The sequence below is a fragment of the Scomber japonicus genome, chromosome 16 (genome assembly GCF_027409825.1).
Source record: "Scomber japonicus isolate fScoJap1 chromosome 16, fScoJap1.pri, whole genome shotgun sequence".
Lineage (NCBI taxonomy): Eukaryota > Metazoa > Chordata > Actinopteri > Scombriformes > Scombridae > Scomber > Scomber japonicus.
Window position 1 is genome coordinate 11,223,714 of NC_070593.1, and position 17,883 is coordinate 11,241,596.

General features: G+C 38.0%; 12 gene segments (V, D, J or C); 8 read left to right on the plus strand and 4 right to left on the minus strand.

Moving 5' to 3' along the window:
* Positions 1-127: 127 nt before the first annotated feature.
* LOC128375877 (Ig lambda-1 chain C region-like) lies at positions 128-2,059 on the minus strand. The segment is given in 3 exon segments: positions 128-441; positions 1,361-1,444; positions 2,011-2,059. Coding segments are annotated over 3 exon segments (447 nt in total).
* LOC128374854 (Ig kappa chain V-III region VH-like) lies at positions 2,058-2,524 on the plus strand. The segment is given in 2 exon segments: positions 2,058-2,109; positions 2,202-2,524. Coding segments are annotated over 2 exon segments (375 nt in total).
* Positions 2,525-3,573: 1,049 nt separating this feature from the next.
* On the plus strand, positions 3,574-3,996 carry LOC128374856 (Ig kappa chain V region 3547-like). The segment is given in 2 exon segments: positions 3,574-3,595; positions 3,743-3,996. Coding segments are annotated over 2 exon segments (276 nt in total).
* A 656-nt stretch (positions 3,997-4,652) lies between these two features.
* Positions 4,653-6,631, minus strand: LOC128375878 (Ig lambda-3 chain C region-like). The segment is given in 3 exon segments: positions 4,653-5,156; positions 5,928-6,011; positions 6,583-6,631. Coding segments are annotated over 3 exon segments (459 nt in total).
* On the plus strand, positions 6,525-7,108 carry LOC128375879 (Ig kappa chain V-III region VH-like). The segment is given in 2 exon segments: positions 6,525-6,681; positions 6,774-7,108. Coding segments are annotated over 2 exon segments (387 nt in total).
* A 1,022-nt stretch (positions 7,109-8,130) lies between these two features.
* Positions 8,131-8,637, plus strand: LOC128375880 (Ig kappa chain V region 3547-like). The segment is given in 2 exon segments: positions 8,131-8,179; positions 8,327-8,637. Coding segments are annotated over 2 exon segments (360 nt in total).
* A 693-nt stretch (positions 8,638-9,330) lies between these two features.
* On the minus strand, positions 9,331-11,240 carry LOC128375881 (Ig lambda-3 chain C region-like). The segment is given in 3 exon segments: positions 9,331-9,767; positions 10,539-10,622; positions 11,192-11,240. Coding segments are annotated over 3 exon segments (459 nt in total).
* Positions 11,134-11,756, plus strand: LOC128375882 (Ig kappa chain V-III region VH-like). The segment is given in 2 exon segments: positions 11,134-11,290; positions 11,383-11,756. Coding segments are annotated over 2 exon segments (426 nt in total).
* A 974-nt stretch (positions 11,757-12,730) lies between these two features.
* Positions 12,731-13,237, plus strand: LOC128374887 (Ig kappa chain V region 3381-like). The segment is given in 2 exon segments: positions 12,731-12,779; positions 12,927-13,237. Coding segments are annotated over 2 exon segments (360 nt in total).
* Positions 13,238-13,988: 751 nt separating this feature from the next.
* LOC128374888 (Ig lambda-3 chain C region-like) lies at positions 13,989-15,840 on the minus strand. The segment is given in 3 exon segments: positions 13,989-14,367; positions 15,139-15,222; positions 15,792-15,840. Coding segments are annotated over 3 exon segments (459 nt in total).
* On the plus strand, positions 15,734-16,319 carry LOC128374851 (immunoglobulin kappa variable 4-1-like). The segment is given in 2 exon segments: positions 15,734-15,890; positions 15,983-16,319. Coding segments are annotated over 2 exon segments (378 nt in total).
* A 994-nt stretch (positions 16,320-17,313) lies between these two features.
* Positions 17,314-17,837, plus strand: LOC128374850 (Ig kappa chain V region 3547-like). The segment is given in 2 exon segments: positions 17,314-17,379; positions 17,527-17,837. Coding segments are annotated over 2 exon segments (360 nt in total).
* Positions 17,838-17,883: the final 46 nt, after the last annotated feature.

The window sequence follows — 17,883 nt, forward strand, 5'->3', positions numbered from 1 at the left end:
TCTGTCACACAAAGCTTCACTTTACTCTACTAACATTAAAAATCATATTGATCAGATCAGTAGGTGTGTTCCTCCTGCTCCCCCCACACACAGCTCCTTTCCTGGTCTTCAGCCAGCCCCTCTACACCTAACACTTGCTCCTGCGGAGGGACTGGATCTGGCTGTGGTCATGATGGAGGACCCTGCAGGAGTACAGCTCTCCTTTCATCCAGCGCTCCTGGCTCAGGCTCAGGGTGCTGCTGCGGCTGTAGCGTCCGCTCTTCTCCTCCTCTGAGCTGCTCAGGACCCCCTCTGTCACCTCTGTACCGTCCACCTCCCAGCTCACCACGGCTCCCTGAGGAGCGTAGCCGCTCAGCAGGCAGGCCAGCGTGGCCGAGGCCCCAGAGAGCTGCTCAGAGGAGGGGGGAAGCAGAGAGACTGAGGGCCTGACCATGGGGCCGGCTGGAGGGGAGAGCAGAGACACACAAGGAGCAGATTAACTTCCACTGTAGGACAGACAGCTGAGTTATGATACATGACAGAGGTGAACTATGCTGCTGATTAGCTGTGTGTGTGAGACACTGTGATCAGACAGAGGAGAGGTGGTGAGAAATGGAAGGACATTAGGGTTTTGTTCATAAAGCTAAAGGTGTTTGTACTTATAATTTTGACATTTAAAGAATTGAATCTATTGAGGCACATCATCATAAATCACTAAGAATTAGACAATATACAACATGAGTTAGGTGTAAATGTAATGATCTTTAAATGTAATGATCATTAAATGAAATCTTCACATCTGCTTCATCATGTGACAGTAAATATTTCATTCTTACAAAGTTTTTCTTGATGGGTTTGTATAAAAGTTTAGAGGTGAAACATTAATGTGTGATTACAGTTAAAGACTTTGTCATCTGTTTGTTTCACTTCCTTTTCACCACATCAAACCAACGAACTGTGAACACAAAGTACAAATAAACTGGATCTACAAATAACTTCTGTTTTACAGAAACCAACATTATATTGTAAATATCATTTTATTTAATGTTTAAAAATGAATGACTAAAGATTGAGTTTTTTTGTGACTTTTAAAATGTTTATCAGACAAATTTTACGACGGGAAAAAACTTATTGATTAAAATTAAAATATTTGAAAATTTGAGTTATTTCAAATGATATCTCATTATAACATCATTTATAATAATAAACATTTGTTAACATCTGCACAATGTTTTCCTCCAACTTCGGCTGAGCTTAAAATAAAGCAAAAATTATCGAAAACATATAAAATACCTCAAATAAACTCTTGTTTTATCAAATTCTTTTGAAAAACTCTGCATAATATTTTATAATGTAGAAATAATAAATCTCTGGTACTTACAGTACAAGATGAGTTTGGTTCCTCCACCAAAAGTCAACCACAGTGATACAAAGTCATTAAGTGGCCGTACAAAAACCTCCTGCACTGTGAACAAGCATCTATCCACTGAAAAGTCACTTTATTTCTACTAAAACTGGATAATTAACATTTTATCAAAGATACAAAATGTTTTATTGTTGATTTCATTTTAAATTTCTTCAGGAATTAAAATATTTTACATGATTTTTATGAAACTTTGTACAAGTGACAGTAAACAGGTAGATTTTCCCTGTAAACAAATCTGATTGTAAACATTTTACATATTTGAGATCATATTAAATAACAACATTTCTAAATAATCATAAATTACAGAATAAGTATAAAGTGTATTTGTGAAACCTTGTATGTAAAACTATTTAAATAAATAAAGATACCAACCACTCCCATTGAAATAAATGTTGTAAATCCTCAAATTAGTTTCCAAAAAAGTGATTTTATTCCATTAAGATCACAGATGGTGTAAATCCAAAGAGTATTTCTCCTGATTTTGTGTCCCACGTTGCCTTCAGTCTGTTGAGAGCAGAGAAATCATTTCCATAGAGAGGAGGCTTTGCATGGTCAGCTGATCCTCCAGTGAACTGAGAAGGTTTATAGTCCTGTGAGTTCAACACTGCAGGACTCAGATCTGTCAGTCAACACAGCAGAAACCACAAGCAGCATGACTCTCATCACCATCCTCATCTGGACGCTGGTCTGCTGCTGTTTTACAGGTTCATTGACTCAGCAACATTTCAAACATGATGTGCTGCCTTTTCTGTCATTTATTTCTGCTGATAAATGAAAGATTGGTTTTTGTGTGCAGGATGCAGCGGTCAGGTGACTGTGACTCAGCCTCCAGTACTCACATTTACTCCAGGATCCACTGTCACTCTGTCCTGTAAGACCAGCCAAGCTGTTGGAACTTGTAGTGGTCAACAGTGTATGGCCTGGTATCAACAGAAATCTGGACAGACTACAAAGCTCTTAATAAGACAAGCGAGCACACGTCACTCAGGAATACCAGCCCGGTTTAGTGGCAGTGGAAGCGGCTCTGACTTCATTTTGACCATCAGTGGAGTTCAGACTGAAGATGCAGCAGTTTACTACTGTCAGAGTGTCCATAATGGTCCTGTGTTCACACAGTGATTTGTCATCGTACAAAAACCTCCCTCAGTCAGACTGCAGAGACTCTGAGCTGTTACAGCAGGAACCGACTGCAGCTGCTGAAGAGGAAGAGACTCTGACACAGACCACTGAACGCAGAGCTGACAGTAACCTCACCAAGCAGACACAACTTATTCACATCAATATGTTGGCAAATCATTCATTTTAGATTTTAGATTTAAGTGATATGTGTTTCCAATCAAACCTTAAGACACCAATTACATCATAATGCTCTCTTCACATTCATCCTCAGCAGCAAAGATATGAATATTAACTCATTACACATTTAGATGTTTAATCACAGAAATGATTTATCCTCAACTATGAGCCAACAAATGTAGTCAAATAAATATTTGCACATTATTAATTTCCCACATAATTCTCCACAGAAAGGATTATCAGTAGAAGTTTTAAGCCCTGTAAACAAAACAATAACTGACATCACACTTATTAAGCACACTCACATGTTGATGCTGAACTACACAAGACTGATGAGTTGATGCTGTGATGAAGTGTGGCGGGAAAGATGACGTAGTTGGATGGTCACATAAAAAAGTGAGCAGGCCTAAAATAAAACATTGAGGTAAGATGAGTTTACATCCCAGCTTTTCTGCTGCTGCCTTTATATCTGATGCATATTATCATAATTGCAACACCTGGATCTGAATGATTACATTAACATTAATTATAGTGAAAATAAATGAATGAATTCTAAATTAATCAAATGTTGTATCAGTTCATCCAATTTGTAGCAAGGGGTAAGACACAACTGAGAAAGGGGATAAATCAAAGTTTTCCAAGTTGACTTTAAAATGATCTCAGTTTTAATGAACCCTCACTCCTCCTCACCTCTGCTCTTCCTGTTTCACAACAGCAGGTGTGTGTTTGCCTTCTTCAATGTATTTTGCATGACTTTTATGCATCACTGCTCCTCAGAGTTTAAGTTCTTCTGTCACAGAGAGTCTGAACTGTTTTCATGCACTCACACTGAAAACTGCATCAGGATGATGTTGCCAATAACTCTGCTGGTCATGTTGGGTTTTCTGACTCAGGGTGAGAGATTCTGAAAATGTTTGGTGTAAATTCAGTCTGTGCTCTCCCTTTTATGTTTTGCTTAAATGTGTTTTCTATTGTTATCTTCTTTATAATATCAATTATTGTTCAAACTACTGAAGATTCATGTTTAATTTCTCATTTCAGGGTCTTCTGCCAACAAATTTCTGACTCAGACTGACAAATCCAAGTCTGTCAGTCTTGGAGGGACGATGACCATCAGCGCCACAGGGAGTTCAGACATTGGTGATGATCTCAGTTGGTACCTTCAGAAACCTGGACAAGCTCCCAAACTTCTTATATACGATGTAGACACTCACTTCCCAGGAACTCCGTCTCGATTCAGTGGCAGTAGATCTGGTTCTCACTACACTCTGACCATCAGTGGTGTTCAGGCTTAAGATGCTGGAGATAATTACTTTATGGCCTACGTTGGTGGTGGTCTGTTCACACAGTGATTTAGAGTCGTACAAAAACCTTCTTCAGTTTGACTGAAGTGAAAACGGCCTGCTGCAGCTGCAGAGGGTTGGTGAAGAGACTGTGATGAGGATAACTGGTGGAGTGAACACAACACTGTGACTCTGACACACAAGAGTCATCAAGCAGAACCACAATGAACAAAAATAAACCTGAAACACACTGAAAGATGCTCTTCCATTTACAGTTATAACATCATGTCAGTTGATTCAATTTGTTTATGAGTAAGCTAGAAACACTGCACTCTCTTTAATATACAGTCATAAACAAAAACATATTTGGCTTTTTAAAAAAATGCAGATCAAAATAATACAACTACGGCCCAAACTGAAATAAAAATATTTCCAATGAAGGAAACAACATTTTAAAATCACAAATGATTTCATGCTAAAATGTCACTTAGTAAAATAAAATATTATAAGGTATGATGGTAAGATGATCATTAAAATGTTTTTCATAATGAATATAATTTTTAAATAAATACAAAGACACTGATTCATTATAATCAAGAGTTTATTGAATAATAGTTCAAAGTTCATGTCACATTTTAAATGTATGAATCATTTCTATTGCAGGGAAAGTCATAAAATTCAGTTTCATTTGAAAAGTAATGAACATAAAGCAGAATATGAAGAAGATCAGTGTTAGAAAGCAACATGCACATTAAAACAGCTGAACAGAGAAGATCTGTAGCTTCATCAAGATCTGGAGCAAAGAAAAAGAAGCATCATTTCCAGACAGGAAGTGTTGCTGAAGCTCTACTCTGAGCAGCGGTCAGGGTCCAGGCTTTGAGTGACAGGGGTCTGTCCATTCAGACTGGCCTCACAGCTCACTGAGCCCGCCTTCCTCCAGCGGTCTGCAGAGAGGCTCAGGGTGCTGCTCCAGCTGTAGTGGCCGTCCCTCCCCAGGACCTCCGGGCTGTGTGACACCTCTGAGGAGCTGCTGCTGCTGCCCCCCACCTTCCAGTCCAGCCTCCAGGTTGAGGGAGAGCCCCCGCTGGCCAGACACAGCAGTGTGGCACTGCCCTGCCGCACCTGCTCTTTTGAGGGGGGGAGTACGGTCAGGGTGGGCCGCACCACACCCACTGGAGGAGAGAGAGGGGGAGGAGAGGGGGGAGAAAAGACAAAGACGGAAAACTTTAGAGCTTGTGCTGCTATTGCACTCATACACTAAGAATCAGACCATCAGACACATGAGTTAAATGATATTGATAATAATTATTGATGACATCTTCACATCTGTTTCATAATGTGAGACAGTGAATAATTCATTTTCTTGTGTTTAAACTGACAGAGTTGAAACACTCATGTGAAGACAGTTCAAACTTTGTCATCTGTCTCTTTCACTTCCTTTTCACTACATGTGAAATAAATGAACCGTGAACACAAAGCTAAGCTGCATTTACTGATAAAATCATATTTATGTTCAACTGGAATTCAATTTTAGATTCTTTCAAAGATTTTTAATCTACAAACTGTTTGAAACTTTCAAAATGAATGAATGAAAATAACATTAAACTATTGATGTTATGTTTTGAAGATGAGTAATGTTACCTAATCTAACTTTCACACAATTAACAATTAAAATCAGATAACAATTCAAAGTTAACATCACAAAAATAGTTTCTAGAAAATAGATTTTCATTTTCTTTCTACCAAGTTTTGTAATGTGAAATACTGAATGAATGTTCAGGTCTGCAAAGTTTCTTATCAGACTGAGAGATCAGCCGTCTTTGATAAATAACAAAAAATATCAAAAATATACAAACACTGAACTTGATTACATTCTCATTTAATATTTGATAAAAGTTATAAATGTTATATATTGTACAAAGTAATAAATCTCTGGTACTTACAGTCAACGGTGAGTTTGGTTCCTCCACCAAAAGTCCACCACAGTGATACAAACTCATTAAGTGGCCGTACAAAAACCTCCTGCACTGTGAACAAGCATCTATCCACTGAAAAGTCACTTTATTTCTACTAAAACTGGATAATTAACATTTTATCAAAGATACAAAATGTTTTATTATTGATTTCATTTTAAATTTCTTCAGGAATTAAAATATTTTACATGATTTTTATGAAACTTTGTACAAGTGACAGTAAACAGGTAGATTTTCCCTGTAAAAAAATCTGATTGTAAACATTTTACATATTTGAGATCATATTAAATAAAAACAAAACATTTCTAAATAATCATAAATTACAGAATGAGTATAAAGTGTATTTGTGAAACCTTGTATGTAAAACTATTTAAATAAATAAAGATACCAACCACTCCCATTGAAATAAATGTTTTAAATCCTCAAATTAGTTTCCAAAAAAGTGATTTTATTCCATTAAGATCACAGATGGTGTAAATCCAAAGAGTATTTCTCCTGATTTTGTGTCCCACGTTGCCTTCAGTCTGTTGAGAGCAGAGAAATCATTTCCATAGAGAGGAGGCTTTGCATGGTCAGCTGATCCTCCAGTGAACTGAGAAGGTTTATAGTCCTGTGAGTTCAACACTGCAGGACTCAGATCTGTCAGTCAACACAGCAGAAACCACAAGCAGCATGACTCTCATCACCATCCTCATCTGGACGCTGGCCTGCTGCTGTTTTACAGGTTCATTGACTCAGCAACATTTCAAACATGATGTGCTGCCTTTTCTGTCATTTATTTCTGCTGATAAATGAAAGATTGGTTTTTGTGTGCAGGATGCAGCGGTCAGGTGACTGTGACTCAGCCTCCAGTACTCACATTTACTCCAGGATCCACTGTCACTCTGTCCTGTAAGACCAACCCTGCTGTGCACAGGTGGTCTAGCGGCAATCAGGCTATGTCCTGGTATCAACAGAAATCTGGACAGACTCCAAAGCTCCTAATAATAAAAGTGAGCACACGTCACTCAGGAACACCAGCGCGGTTTAGTGGCAGTGGAAGTGGCTCTGACTTCTCTTTGACCATCAGTGGAGTTCAGACTGAAGATGCAGCAGTTTACTACTGTCAGAGTGTTCATAATATAGGCAGCAACTGGCCGTTCACACAGTGATTTGTCGTCGTACAAAAACCTCCCTCAGTCAGACTGCAGAGACTCTGAGCTGTTACAGCAGGAACCGACAGCAGCTGCTGAAGAGGAAGAGACTCTGACACAGACCACTGAACACAGAGCTGACAGTAACCTCACCAAGCAGACAAAACTTATTCACATCAATATGTTGGCAAATAATTCATTTTAGATTTTAGATTTAAGTGATATTTATTTGCAATCAAACCTTAAAACACCAATTACATCATAATGCTCTCTTCACATTCATCCTCAGCAGCAAAGATATGGATATTAACTCATTACACATTTAGATTTTTAATCACAGAAATGATTTATCCTCAACTATGAGTCAACAAATGTAGTCAAATAAATATTTGCACATTATTAATTTCCCACATAATTCTCCACAGAAAGGATTATCAGTAGAAGTTTTAAGCCCTGTAAACAAAACAATAAGTGACATCACACTTATTAAGCACACTCACATGTTGATGTTGAACTACACAAGACTGATGAGTTGATGCTGTGATGAAGTGTGGCGGGAAAGATGACGTAGTTGGATGGTCACATAAAAAAGTGAGCAGGCCTAAAATAAAACATTGAGGTAAGATGAGTTTACATCCCAGCTTTTCTGCTGCTGCCTTTATATCTGATGCATATTATCATACTTGCAATACCTGGATCTGAATGATTACATTAACATTATTTATAGTGAAAATAAATGAATGAATTCAAAATTAATCAAATATTGTATCAGTTCATCCAATTTGTAGCAAGGGGCAAGACACAACTGAGAAAGGGGATAAATCAAAATTTTCCAAGTTGACTTTAAAATGATCTCAGTTTTAATGAACTCTCACTCCTCCTCACCTCTGCTCTTCCTGTTTCACAACAGCAGGTGTGTGTTTGCCTTCTTCAATGTATTTTGCATGACTTTTATGCATCACTGCTCCTCAGAGTTTAAGTTCTTCTGTCACAGAGAGTCTGAACTGTTTTCATGCACTCACACTGAAAACTGCATCAGGATGATGTTGCCAATAACTCTGCTGGTCATGTTGGGTTTTCTGACTCAGGGTGAGAGATTCTGAAAATGTTTGGTGTAAATTCAGTCTGTGCTCTCCCTTTTATGTTTTGCTTGAATGTGTTTTCTATTGTTCTCTTCTTTATAATATCAATTATTGTTCAAACTACTGAAGATTCATGTTTAATTTCTCATTTCAGGGTCTTCTGCCAACAAATTTCTGACTCAGACTGACAAATCCAAGTCTGTCAGTCTTGGAGGGACGGTGACCATCAGCGCCACAGGGAGTTCAGACATTGATGCTGATCTCAGTTGGTACCTTCAGAAACCTGGACAAGCTCCCAAACTTCTTATATACGATGTAGACACTCTCTTCTCAGGAACTCCGTCTCGATTCAGTGGCAGTAGATCAGGTTCTCACTACACTCTGACCATCAGTGGTGTTCAGGCTGAAGATGTTGGAGATTACTACTGTGTGGGCGCCCATGTTGGTGGTACGTGCACACAGTGATTTAGAGTCGTACAAAAACCTTCTTCAGTTTGACTGAAGTGAAAACGACCTGCTGCAGCTGCAGAGGGTTGGTGAAGAGACTGTGATGAGGATATCTGGTGGAGTGAACACAACACTGTGACTCTGACACACAAGAGTCATCAAGCAGAACCACAATGAACAAAAATAAACCTGAAACACACTGAAAGATGCTCTTCCATTTACAGTTATAACATCATGTCAGTTGATTCAATTTGTTTATGAGTAAGCTAGAAACACTGCACTCTCTTTAATATACAGTCATAAACAGAAACATATTTGGCTTTTTTTTTAAATGCAGAAAAAAATAATACAACTACGGCCCAAACTGAAATAAAAATATTTCCAATTCAGTAAACAACATTTTAAAATGACAAATGATTTCATGCTAAAATGTCACTTAGTAATAAAACATCAAGTATCTCCTGTACTAGTATAAAATATTATGAGGGATGATGTTGAGATGATTATTAAAGTGTTTTTCATAATGAATATAATTTTCAAAGAAATACAAAGACACTGATTCATTATAATCAAGAGTTTATTGAATAAAAGTTCAAAGTTCATGTCACATTTTAAATGTATGAATCATTTCTGTTGCAGGGAAAGTCATAAAATTCATTTTCATTTGAAAAGTAATGAACATAAAGCAGAATATGAAGAAGATCAGTGTTAGAAAGCAACATGCACATTAAAACAGCTGAACAGAGAAGATCTGTAGCTTCATCAAGATCTGGAGCAAAGAAAAAGAAGCATCATTTCCAGACAGGAAGTGTTGCTGAAGCTCTACTCTGAGCAGCGGTCAGGGTCCAGGCTTTGAGTGACAGGGGTCTGTCCATTCAGACTGGCCTCACAGCTCACTGAGCCCGCCTTCCTCCAGCGGTCTGCAGAGAGGCTCAGGGTGCTGCTCCAGCTGTAGTGGCCGTCCCTCCCCAGGACCTCCGGGCTGTGTGACACCTCTGAGGAGCTGCTACTGCTACCCCCCACCTTCCAGTCCAGCCTCCAGGTTGAGGGAGAGCCCCCGCTGGCCAGACACAGCAGTGTGGCACTGCCCTGCTGCACCTCCTCTTTGGAGGGGGGGAGGACGGTCAGGGTGGGCCGCACCACACCCACTGGAGGAGAGAGAGGGGGAGGAGAGGGGGGAGAAAAGACAAAGACAGAAAACTTTAGAGCTTGTGCTGTTATTGCACTCATACACTAAGAATCAGACCATCAGACACATGAGTTAAATGATATTGATAATAATTATTGATGACATCTTCACATCTGTTTCATAATGTGAGACAGTGAATAATTCATTTTCTTGTGTTTAAACTGACAGAGTTGAAACACTCATGTGAAGACAGTTCAAACTTTGTCATCTGTCTCTTTCACTTCCTTTTCACTACATGTGAAATAAATGAAGCGTGAACACAAAGCTAAGCTGCATTTACTGATAAAATCATATTTATGTTCAACTGGAATTCAATTTTAGATTCTTTCAAAGATTTTTAATCTACAAACTGTTTGAAACTTTCAAAATGAATGAATGAAAATAACATTAAACTATTGATGTTATGTTTTGAAGATGAGTAATGTTACCTAATCTAACTTTCACGCAATTAACAATTAAAATCAGATAACAATTCAAAGTTAACATCACAAAAATAGTTTCTAGAAAATAGATTTTCATTTTCTTTCTACAAAGTTTTATAATGTGAAATACTGAATGAATTTTCAGGTCTGCAAAGTTTCTTATCAGACTGTGAGATCAGCCGTCTTTGATAAATAACAAAAAATATCAAAAATATACAAACACTGAACTTGATTACATTCTCATTTAATATTTGATAAAAGTTATAAATGTTATATATTGTACAAAGTAATAAATCTCTGGTACTTACAGTCAACGGTGAGTTTGGTTCCTCCACCAAAAGTCAACCACAGTGATACAAACTCATTAAGTGGCCGTACAAAAACCTCCTGCACTGTGAACAAGCATCTATCCACTGAAAAGTCACTTTATTTCTACTAAAACTGGATAATTAACATTTTATCAAAGATACAAAATGTTTTATTATTGATTTCATTTTAAATTTCTTCAGGAATTAAAATATTTTACATGATTTTTATGAAACTTTGTACAAGTGACAGTAAACAGGTAGATTTTCCCTGTAAACAAATCTGATTGTAAACATTTTACATATTTGAGATCATATTAAATAAAAACAACATTTCTAAATAATCATAAATGACAGAATGAGTATAAAGTGTATTTGTGAAACCTTGTATGTAAAACTATTTAAATAAATAAAGATACCAACCACTCCCATTGAAATAAATGTTGTAAATCCTCAAATTAGTTTCCAAAAAAGTGATTTTATTCCATTAAGATCACAGATGGTGTAAATCCAAAGAGTATTTCTCCTGATTTTGTGTCCCACGTTGCCTTCAGTCTGTTGAGAGCAGAGAAATCATTTCCATAGAGAGGAGGCTTTGCATGGTCAGCTGATCCTCCAGTGAACTGAGAAGGTTTATAGTCCTGTGAGTTCAACACTGCAGGACTCAGATCTGTCAGTCAACACAGCAGAAACCACAAGCAGCATGACTCTCATCACCATCCTCATCTGGACGCTGGCCTGCTGCTGTTTTACAGGTTCATTGACTCAGCAACATTTCAAACATGATGTGCTGCCTTTTCTGTCATTTATTTCTGCTGATAAACGAAAGATTGTTTTTTGTGTGCAGGATGCAGCGGTCAGGTGACTGTGACTCAGCCTCCAGTACTCACATCTACTCCAGGATCCACTGTCACTCTGACCTGTAAAACCAACCCTGCTGCTGCGTGTAGTCCTCCTTGCTTGTCCTGGTATCAACAGAAATCTGGACAGACTCCAAAGCTTCTAATTAGACGTGTGAGCACACGTGTATCAGGAACACCAGCTCGGTTTAGTGGCAGTGGAAGCGGCTCTGACTTCTCTTTGACCATCAGTGGAGTTCAGACTGAAGATGCAGCAGTTTACTACTGTCAGAGAGCACATGAAATAAACAGTGCATGGGTGTTCACACAGTTATTTGTCGTCGTACAAAAACCTCCCTCAGTCAGACTGCAGAGACTCTGAGCTGTTACAGCAGGAACCGACTGCAGCTGCTGAAGAGGAAGAGACTCTGACACAGACCACTGAACACAGAGCTGACAGTAACCTCACCAAGCAGACAAAACTTATTCACATCAATATGTTGGCAAATCATTCATTTTAGATTTTAGATTTAAGTGATATTTATTTACAATCAAACCTTAAAACACCAATTACATCATAATGCTCTCTTCACATTCATCCTCAGCAGCAAAGATATGAATATTAACTCATTACACATTTAGATTTTTAATCACAGAAATGATTTATCCTCAACTATGAGTCAACAAATGTAGTAAAATAAATATTTGCACATTATTAATTTCCCACATAATTCTCCACAGAAAGGATTATCAGTAGAAGTTTTAAGCCCTGTAAACAAAACAATAAGTGACATCACACTTATTAAGCACACTCACATGTTGATGCTGAACTACACAAGACTGATGAGTTGATGCTGTGATGAAGTGTGGCGGGAAAGATGACGTAGTTGGATGGTCACATAAAAAAGTGAGCAGGCCTAAAATAAAACATTGAGGTAAGATGAGTTTACATCCCAGCTTTTCTGCTGCTGCCTTTATATCTGATGCATATTATCATAATTGCAACACCTGGATCTGAATGATTACATTAACATTAATTATAGTGAAAATAAATGAATGAATTCAAAATTAATCAAATGTTGTATCAGTTCATCCAATTTGTAGCAAGGGGCAAGACACAACTGAGAAAGGGGATAAATCAAAGTTTTCCAAGTTGACTTTAAAATGATCTCAGTTTTAATGAACCCTCACTCCTCCTCACCTCTGCTCTTCCTGTTTCACAACAGCAGGTGTGTGTTTGCCTTCTTCAATGTATTTTGCATGACTTTTATGCATCACTGCTCCTCAGAGTTTAAGTTCTTCTGTCACAGAGAGTCTGAACTGTTTTCATGCACTCACGCTGAAAACTGCATCAGGATGATGTTGCCAATAACTCTGCTGGTCATGTTGGGTTTTCTGACTCAGGGTGAGAGATTCTGAAAATGTTTGGTGTAAATTCAGTCTGTGCTCTCCCTTTTATGTTTTGCTTGAATGTGTTTTCTATTGTTCTCTTCTTTATAATATCAATTATTGTTCAAACTACTGAAGATTCATGTTTAATTTCTCATTTCAGGGTCTTCTGCCAACAAATTTCTGACTCAGACTGACAAATCCAAGTCTGTCAGTCTTGGAGGGACGGTGACCATCAGCGCCACAGGGAGTTCAGACATTGGTTCTGATCTCAGTTGGTACCTTCAGAAACCTGGACAAGCTCACAAACTTCTTATATATGATGTAGACACTCTCTTCTCAGGAACTCCGTCTCGATTCAGTGGCAGTAGATCTGGTTCTCACTACACTCTGACCATCAGTGGTGTTCAGGCTGAAGATGTTGGAGATTACTACTGTCTGGGCTTACATAGTGATGGTACGTTCACACAGTGATTTAGAGTCGTACAAAAACCTCCTTCAGTTTGACTGAAGTGAAAACGGCCTGCTGCAGCTGCAGAGGGTTGGTGAAGAGACTGTGATGAGGATAACTGGTGGAGTGAACACAACACTGTGACTCTGACACACAAGAGTCATCAAGCAGAACCACAATGAACACAAATAAACATGAAACACACTGAAAGATGCTCTTCCATTTACAGTTATAACATCATGTCAGTTCATTCAATTTGTTTATGAGTAAGCTAGAAACACTGCACTCTCTTTAATATACAGTCATAAACAGAAACATATTTGGCTTTTTTTTAAAATGCAGAACAAAATAATACAACTACGGCCCAAACTGAAATAAAAATATTTCCAATGAAGGAAACAACATTTTAAAATCGCAAATGATTTCATACTAAAATGTCACTTAGTAATAAAACATCAAGTATCTCCTGTACTAGTATAAAATACTATCAGGTATGATGTTGAGATGATCATTAAAGTGTTTTTCATAATGAATATAATTTTTAAAGAAATACAAAGACACTGATTCATTATAATCAAGAGTTTATTGAATAATAGTTCAAAGTTCATTTCACATTTTAAATGTATGAATCATTTCTGTTGCAGGGAAATTCATAATATTCAGTTTCATTTGAAAAGTAATGAACATAAAGCAGAATATGAAGAAGATCAGTGTTAGAAAGCAACATGCATATTAAAACAGCTGAACAGAGAAGATCTGTAGCTTCATCAAGATCTGGAGCAAAGAAAAAGAAGCATCATTTCCAGACAGGAAGTGTTGCTGAAGCTCTACTCTGAGCAGCGGTCAGGGTCCAGGCTTTGAGTGACAGGGGTCTGTCCATTCAGACTGGCCTCACAGATCACTGAGCCCGCCTTCCTCCAGCGGTCTGCAGAGAGGCTCAGGGTGCTGCTCCAGCTGTAGTGGCCGTCCCTCCCCAGGACCTCCGGGCTGTGTGACACCTCTGAGGAGCTGCTGCTGCTGCCCCCCACCTTCCAGTCCAGCCTCCAGGTTGAGGGAGAGCCCCCGCTGGCCAGACACAGCAGTGTGGCACTGCCCTGCTGCACCTCCTCTTTGGAGGGGGGGAGGACGGTCAGGGTGGGCCGCACCACACCCACTGGAGGAGAGAGAGGGGGAGGAGAGGGGGGAGAAAAGACAAAGATGGAAAACTTTAGAGCTTGTGCTGCTATTGCACTCATACACTAAGAATCAGACCATCAGACACATGAGTTAAATGATATTGATAATAATTATTGATGACATCTTCACATCTGTTTCATAATGTGAGACAGTGAATAATTCATTTTCTTGTGTTTAAACTGACAGAGTTGAAACACTCATGTGAAGACAGTTCAAACTTTGTCATCTGTCTCTTTCACTTCCTTTTCACTACATGTGAAATAAATGAACCGTGAACACAAAGCTAAGCTGCATTTACTGATAAAATCATATTTATGTTCAACTGGAATTCAATTTTAGATTCTTTCAAAGATTTTTAATCTACAAACTGTTTGAAACTTTCAAAATGAATGAATGAAAATAACATTCAACTATTGATGTTATGTTTTGAAGATGAGTAATGTTACCTAATCTAACTTTCACACAATTAACAATTAAAATCAGATAACAATTCAAAGTTAACATCACAAAAATAGTTTCTAGAAAATAGATTTTCATTTTCTTTCTACAAAGTTTTATAATGTGAAATACTGAATGAATTTTCAGGTCTGCAAAGTTTCTTATCAGACTGTGAGATCAGCCGTCTTTGATAATTAACAAAAAATATCAAAAATATTCAAACACTGAACTTGATTATATTCTCATTTAATATTTGATAAAAGTTATAAATGTTATATATTGTACAAAGTAATAAATCTCTGGTACTTACAGTCAACGGTGAGTTTGGTTCCTCCACCAAAAGTGTACCACAGTGATACAAACTCATTAAGTGGTCGTACAAAAACCTCCTGCACTGTGAACAAGCATCTATCCACTGAAAAGTCACTTTATTTCTACTAAAACTGGATAATTAACATTTTATCAAAGATACAAAATGTTTTATTATTGATTTCATTTGAAATTTCTTCAGGAATTAAAATATTTTACATGATTTTTATGAAACTTTGTACAAGTGACAGTAAACAGGTAGATTTTCCCTGTAAACAAATCTGATTGTAAACATTTTACATATTTGAGATCATATTAAATAAAAACAACATTTCTAAATAATCATAAATTACAGAATGAGTATAAAGTGTATTTGTGAAACCTTGTATGTAAAACTATTTAAATAAATAAAGATACCAACCACTCCCATTGAAATAAATGTTTTAAATCCTCAAATTAGTTTCCAAAAAAGTGATTTTATTCCATTAAGATCACAGATGGTGTAAATCCAAAGAGTATTTCTCCTGATTTTGTGTCCCACGTTGCCTTCAGTCTGTTGAGAGCAGAGAAATCATTTCCATAGAGAGGAGGCTTTGCATGGTCAGCTGATCCTCCAGTGAACTGAGAAGGTTTATAGTCCTGTGAGTTCAACACTGCAGGACTCAGATCTGTCAGTCAACACAGCAGAAACCACAAGCAGCATGACTCTCATCACCATCCTCATCTGGACGCTGGCCTGCTGCTGTTTTACAGGTTCATTGACTCAGCAACATTTCAAACATGATGTGCTGCCTTTTCTGTCATTTATTTCTGCTGATAAATGAAAGATTGGTTTTTGTGTGCAGGATGCAGCGGTCAGGTGACTGTGACTCAGCCTCCAGTACTCACATCTACTCCAGGATCCACTGTCACTCTATCCTGTAAGACCAGCCAAGCTGTTTATTCCTACTGTGGTGGTAAAGAGTGTATGTCCTGGTATCAACAGAAATCTGGACAGAATCCAAAGCTCTTAATAAAACAAGTGAGCACACGTGAATCAGGAACACCAGCTCGGTTTAGTGGCAGTGGAAGCAGCTCTGACTTCTCTTTGACCATCAGTGGAGTTCAGACTGAAGATGCAGCAGTTTACTACTGTCAGAGTTACCATAGTGGTAATGTGTTCACACAGTGATTTGTCGTCGTACAAAAACCTCCCTCAGTCAGACTGCAGAGACTCTGAGCTGTTACAGCAGGAACCGACTGCAGCTGCTGAAGAGGAAGAGACTCTGACACAAACCACTGAACACAGAGCTGACAGTAACCTCACCAAGCAGACAAAACTTATTCACATCAATATGTTGGCAAATAATTTATTTTAGGTTTTAGATTTAAATGATATTTATTTGCAATCAAATCTTAAAACACCAATTACATCATAATGCTCTCTTCACATTCATCCTCAGCAGCAAAGATATGAATATTAACTCATTACACATTTAGATTTTTAATCACAGAAATGATTTATCCTCAACTATGAGTCAACAAATGTAGTCAAATAAATATTTGCACATTATTAATTTCCCACATAATTCTCCACAGAAAGGATTATCAGTAGAAGTTTTAAGCCCTGTAAACAAAACAATAACTGACATCACACTTATTAAGCACACTCACATGTTGATGCTGAACTACACAAGACTGATGAGTTGATGCTGTGATGAAGTGTGGCGGGAAAGATGACGTAGTTGGATGGTCACATAAAAAAGTGAGCAGGCCTAAAATAAAACATTGAGGTAAGATGAGTTTACATCCCAGCTTTTCTGCTGCTGCCTTTATATCTGATGCATATTATCATGATTGCAACACCTGGATCTGAATGATTACATTAACATTAATTATAGTGAAAATAAATGAATGAATTCAAAATTAATCAAATGTTGTATCAGTTCATCCAATTTGTATCAAGGGGCAAGACACAACTGAGAAAGGGGATTAATCAAAGTTTTCCAAGTTTACTTTAAAATGATCTCAGTTTTAATGAACCCTCACTCCTCCTCACCTCTGCTCTTCCTGTTTCACAACAGCAGGTGTGTGTTTGCCTTCTTCAATGTATTTTGCATGACTTTTATGCATCACTGATCCTCAGAGTTTAAGTTCTTCTGTCACAGAGAGTCTGAACTGTTTTCATGCACTCACACTGAAAACTGCATCAGGATGATGTTGCCAATAACTCTGCTGGTCATGTTGGGTTTTCTGACTCAGGGTGAGACATTCTGAAAATGTTTGGTGTAAATTCAGTCTGTGCTCTTCCTTTTATGTTTTGCTTAAATGTGTTTTCTATTGTTCTCTTCTTTATAATATCAATTATTGTTCAAACTACTGAAGATTCATGTTTAATTTCTCATTTCAGGGTCTTCTGCCAACAAATTTCTGACTCAGACTGACAAATCCAAGTCTGTCAGTCTTGGAGGGACGGTGACCATCAGCGCCACAGGGAGTTCAGACATTGGTGATGATCTCAGTTGGTACCTTCAGAAACCTGGACAAGCTCCCAAACTTCTTATATACAGAGTAGGCAGTCTCTTCTCAGGAACTCCGTCTCGATTCAGTGGCAGTAGATCTGGTTCTCGCTACACTCTGACCATCAGTGGTGTTCAGGCTGAAGATGTTGGAGATTACTACTGTCTGGGCTTACATAGTGGTGGAGTGTTCACACAGTGATTCAGAGCCGTACAAAAACCTCCTTCAGTTTGACTGAAGTGAAAAC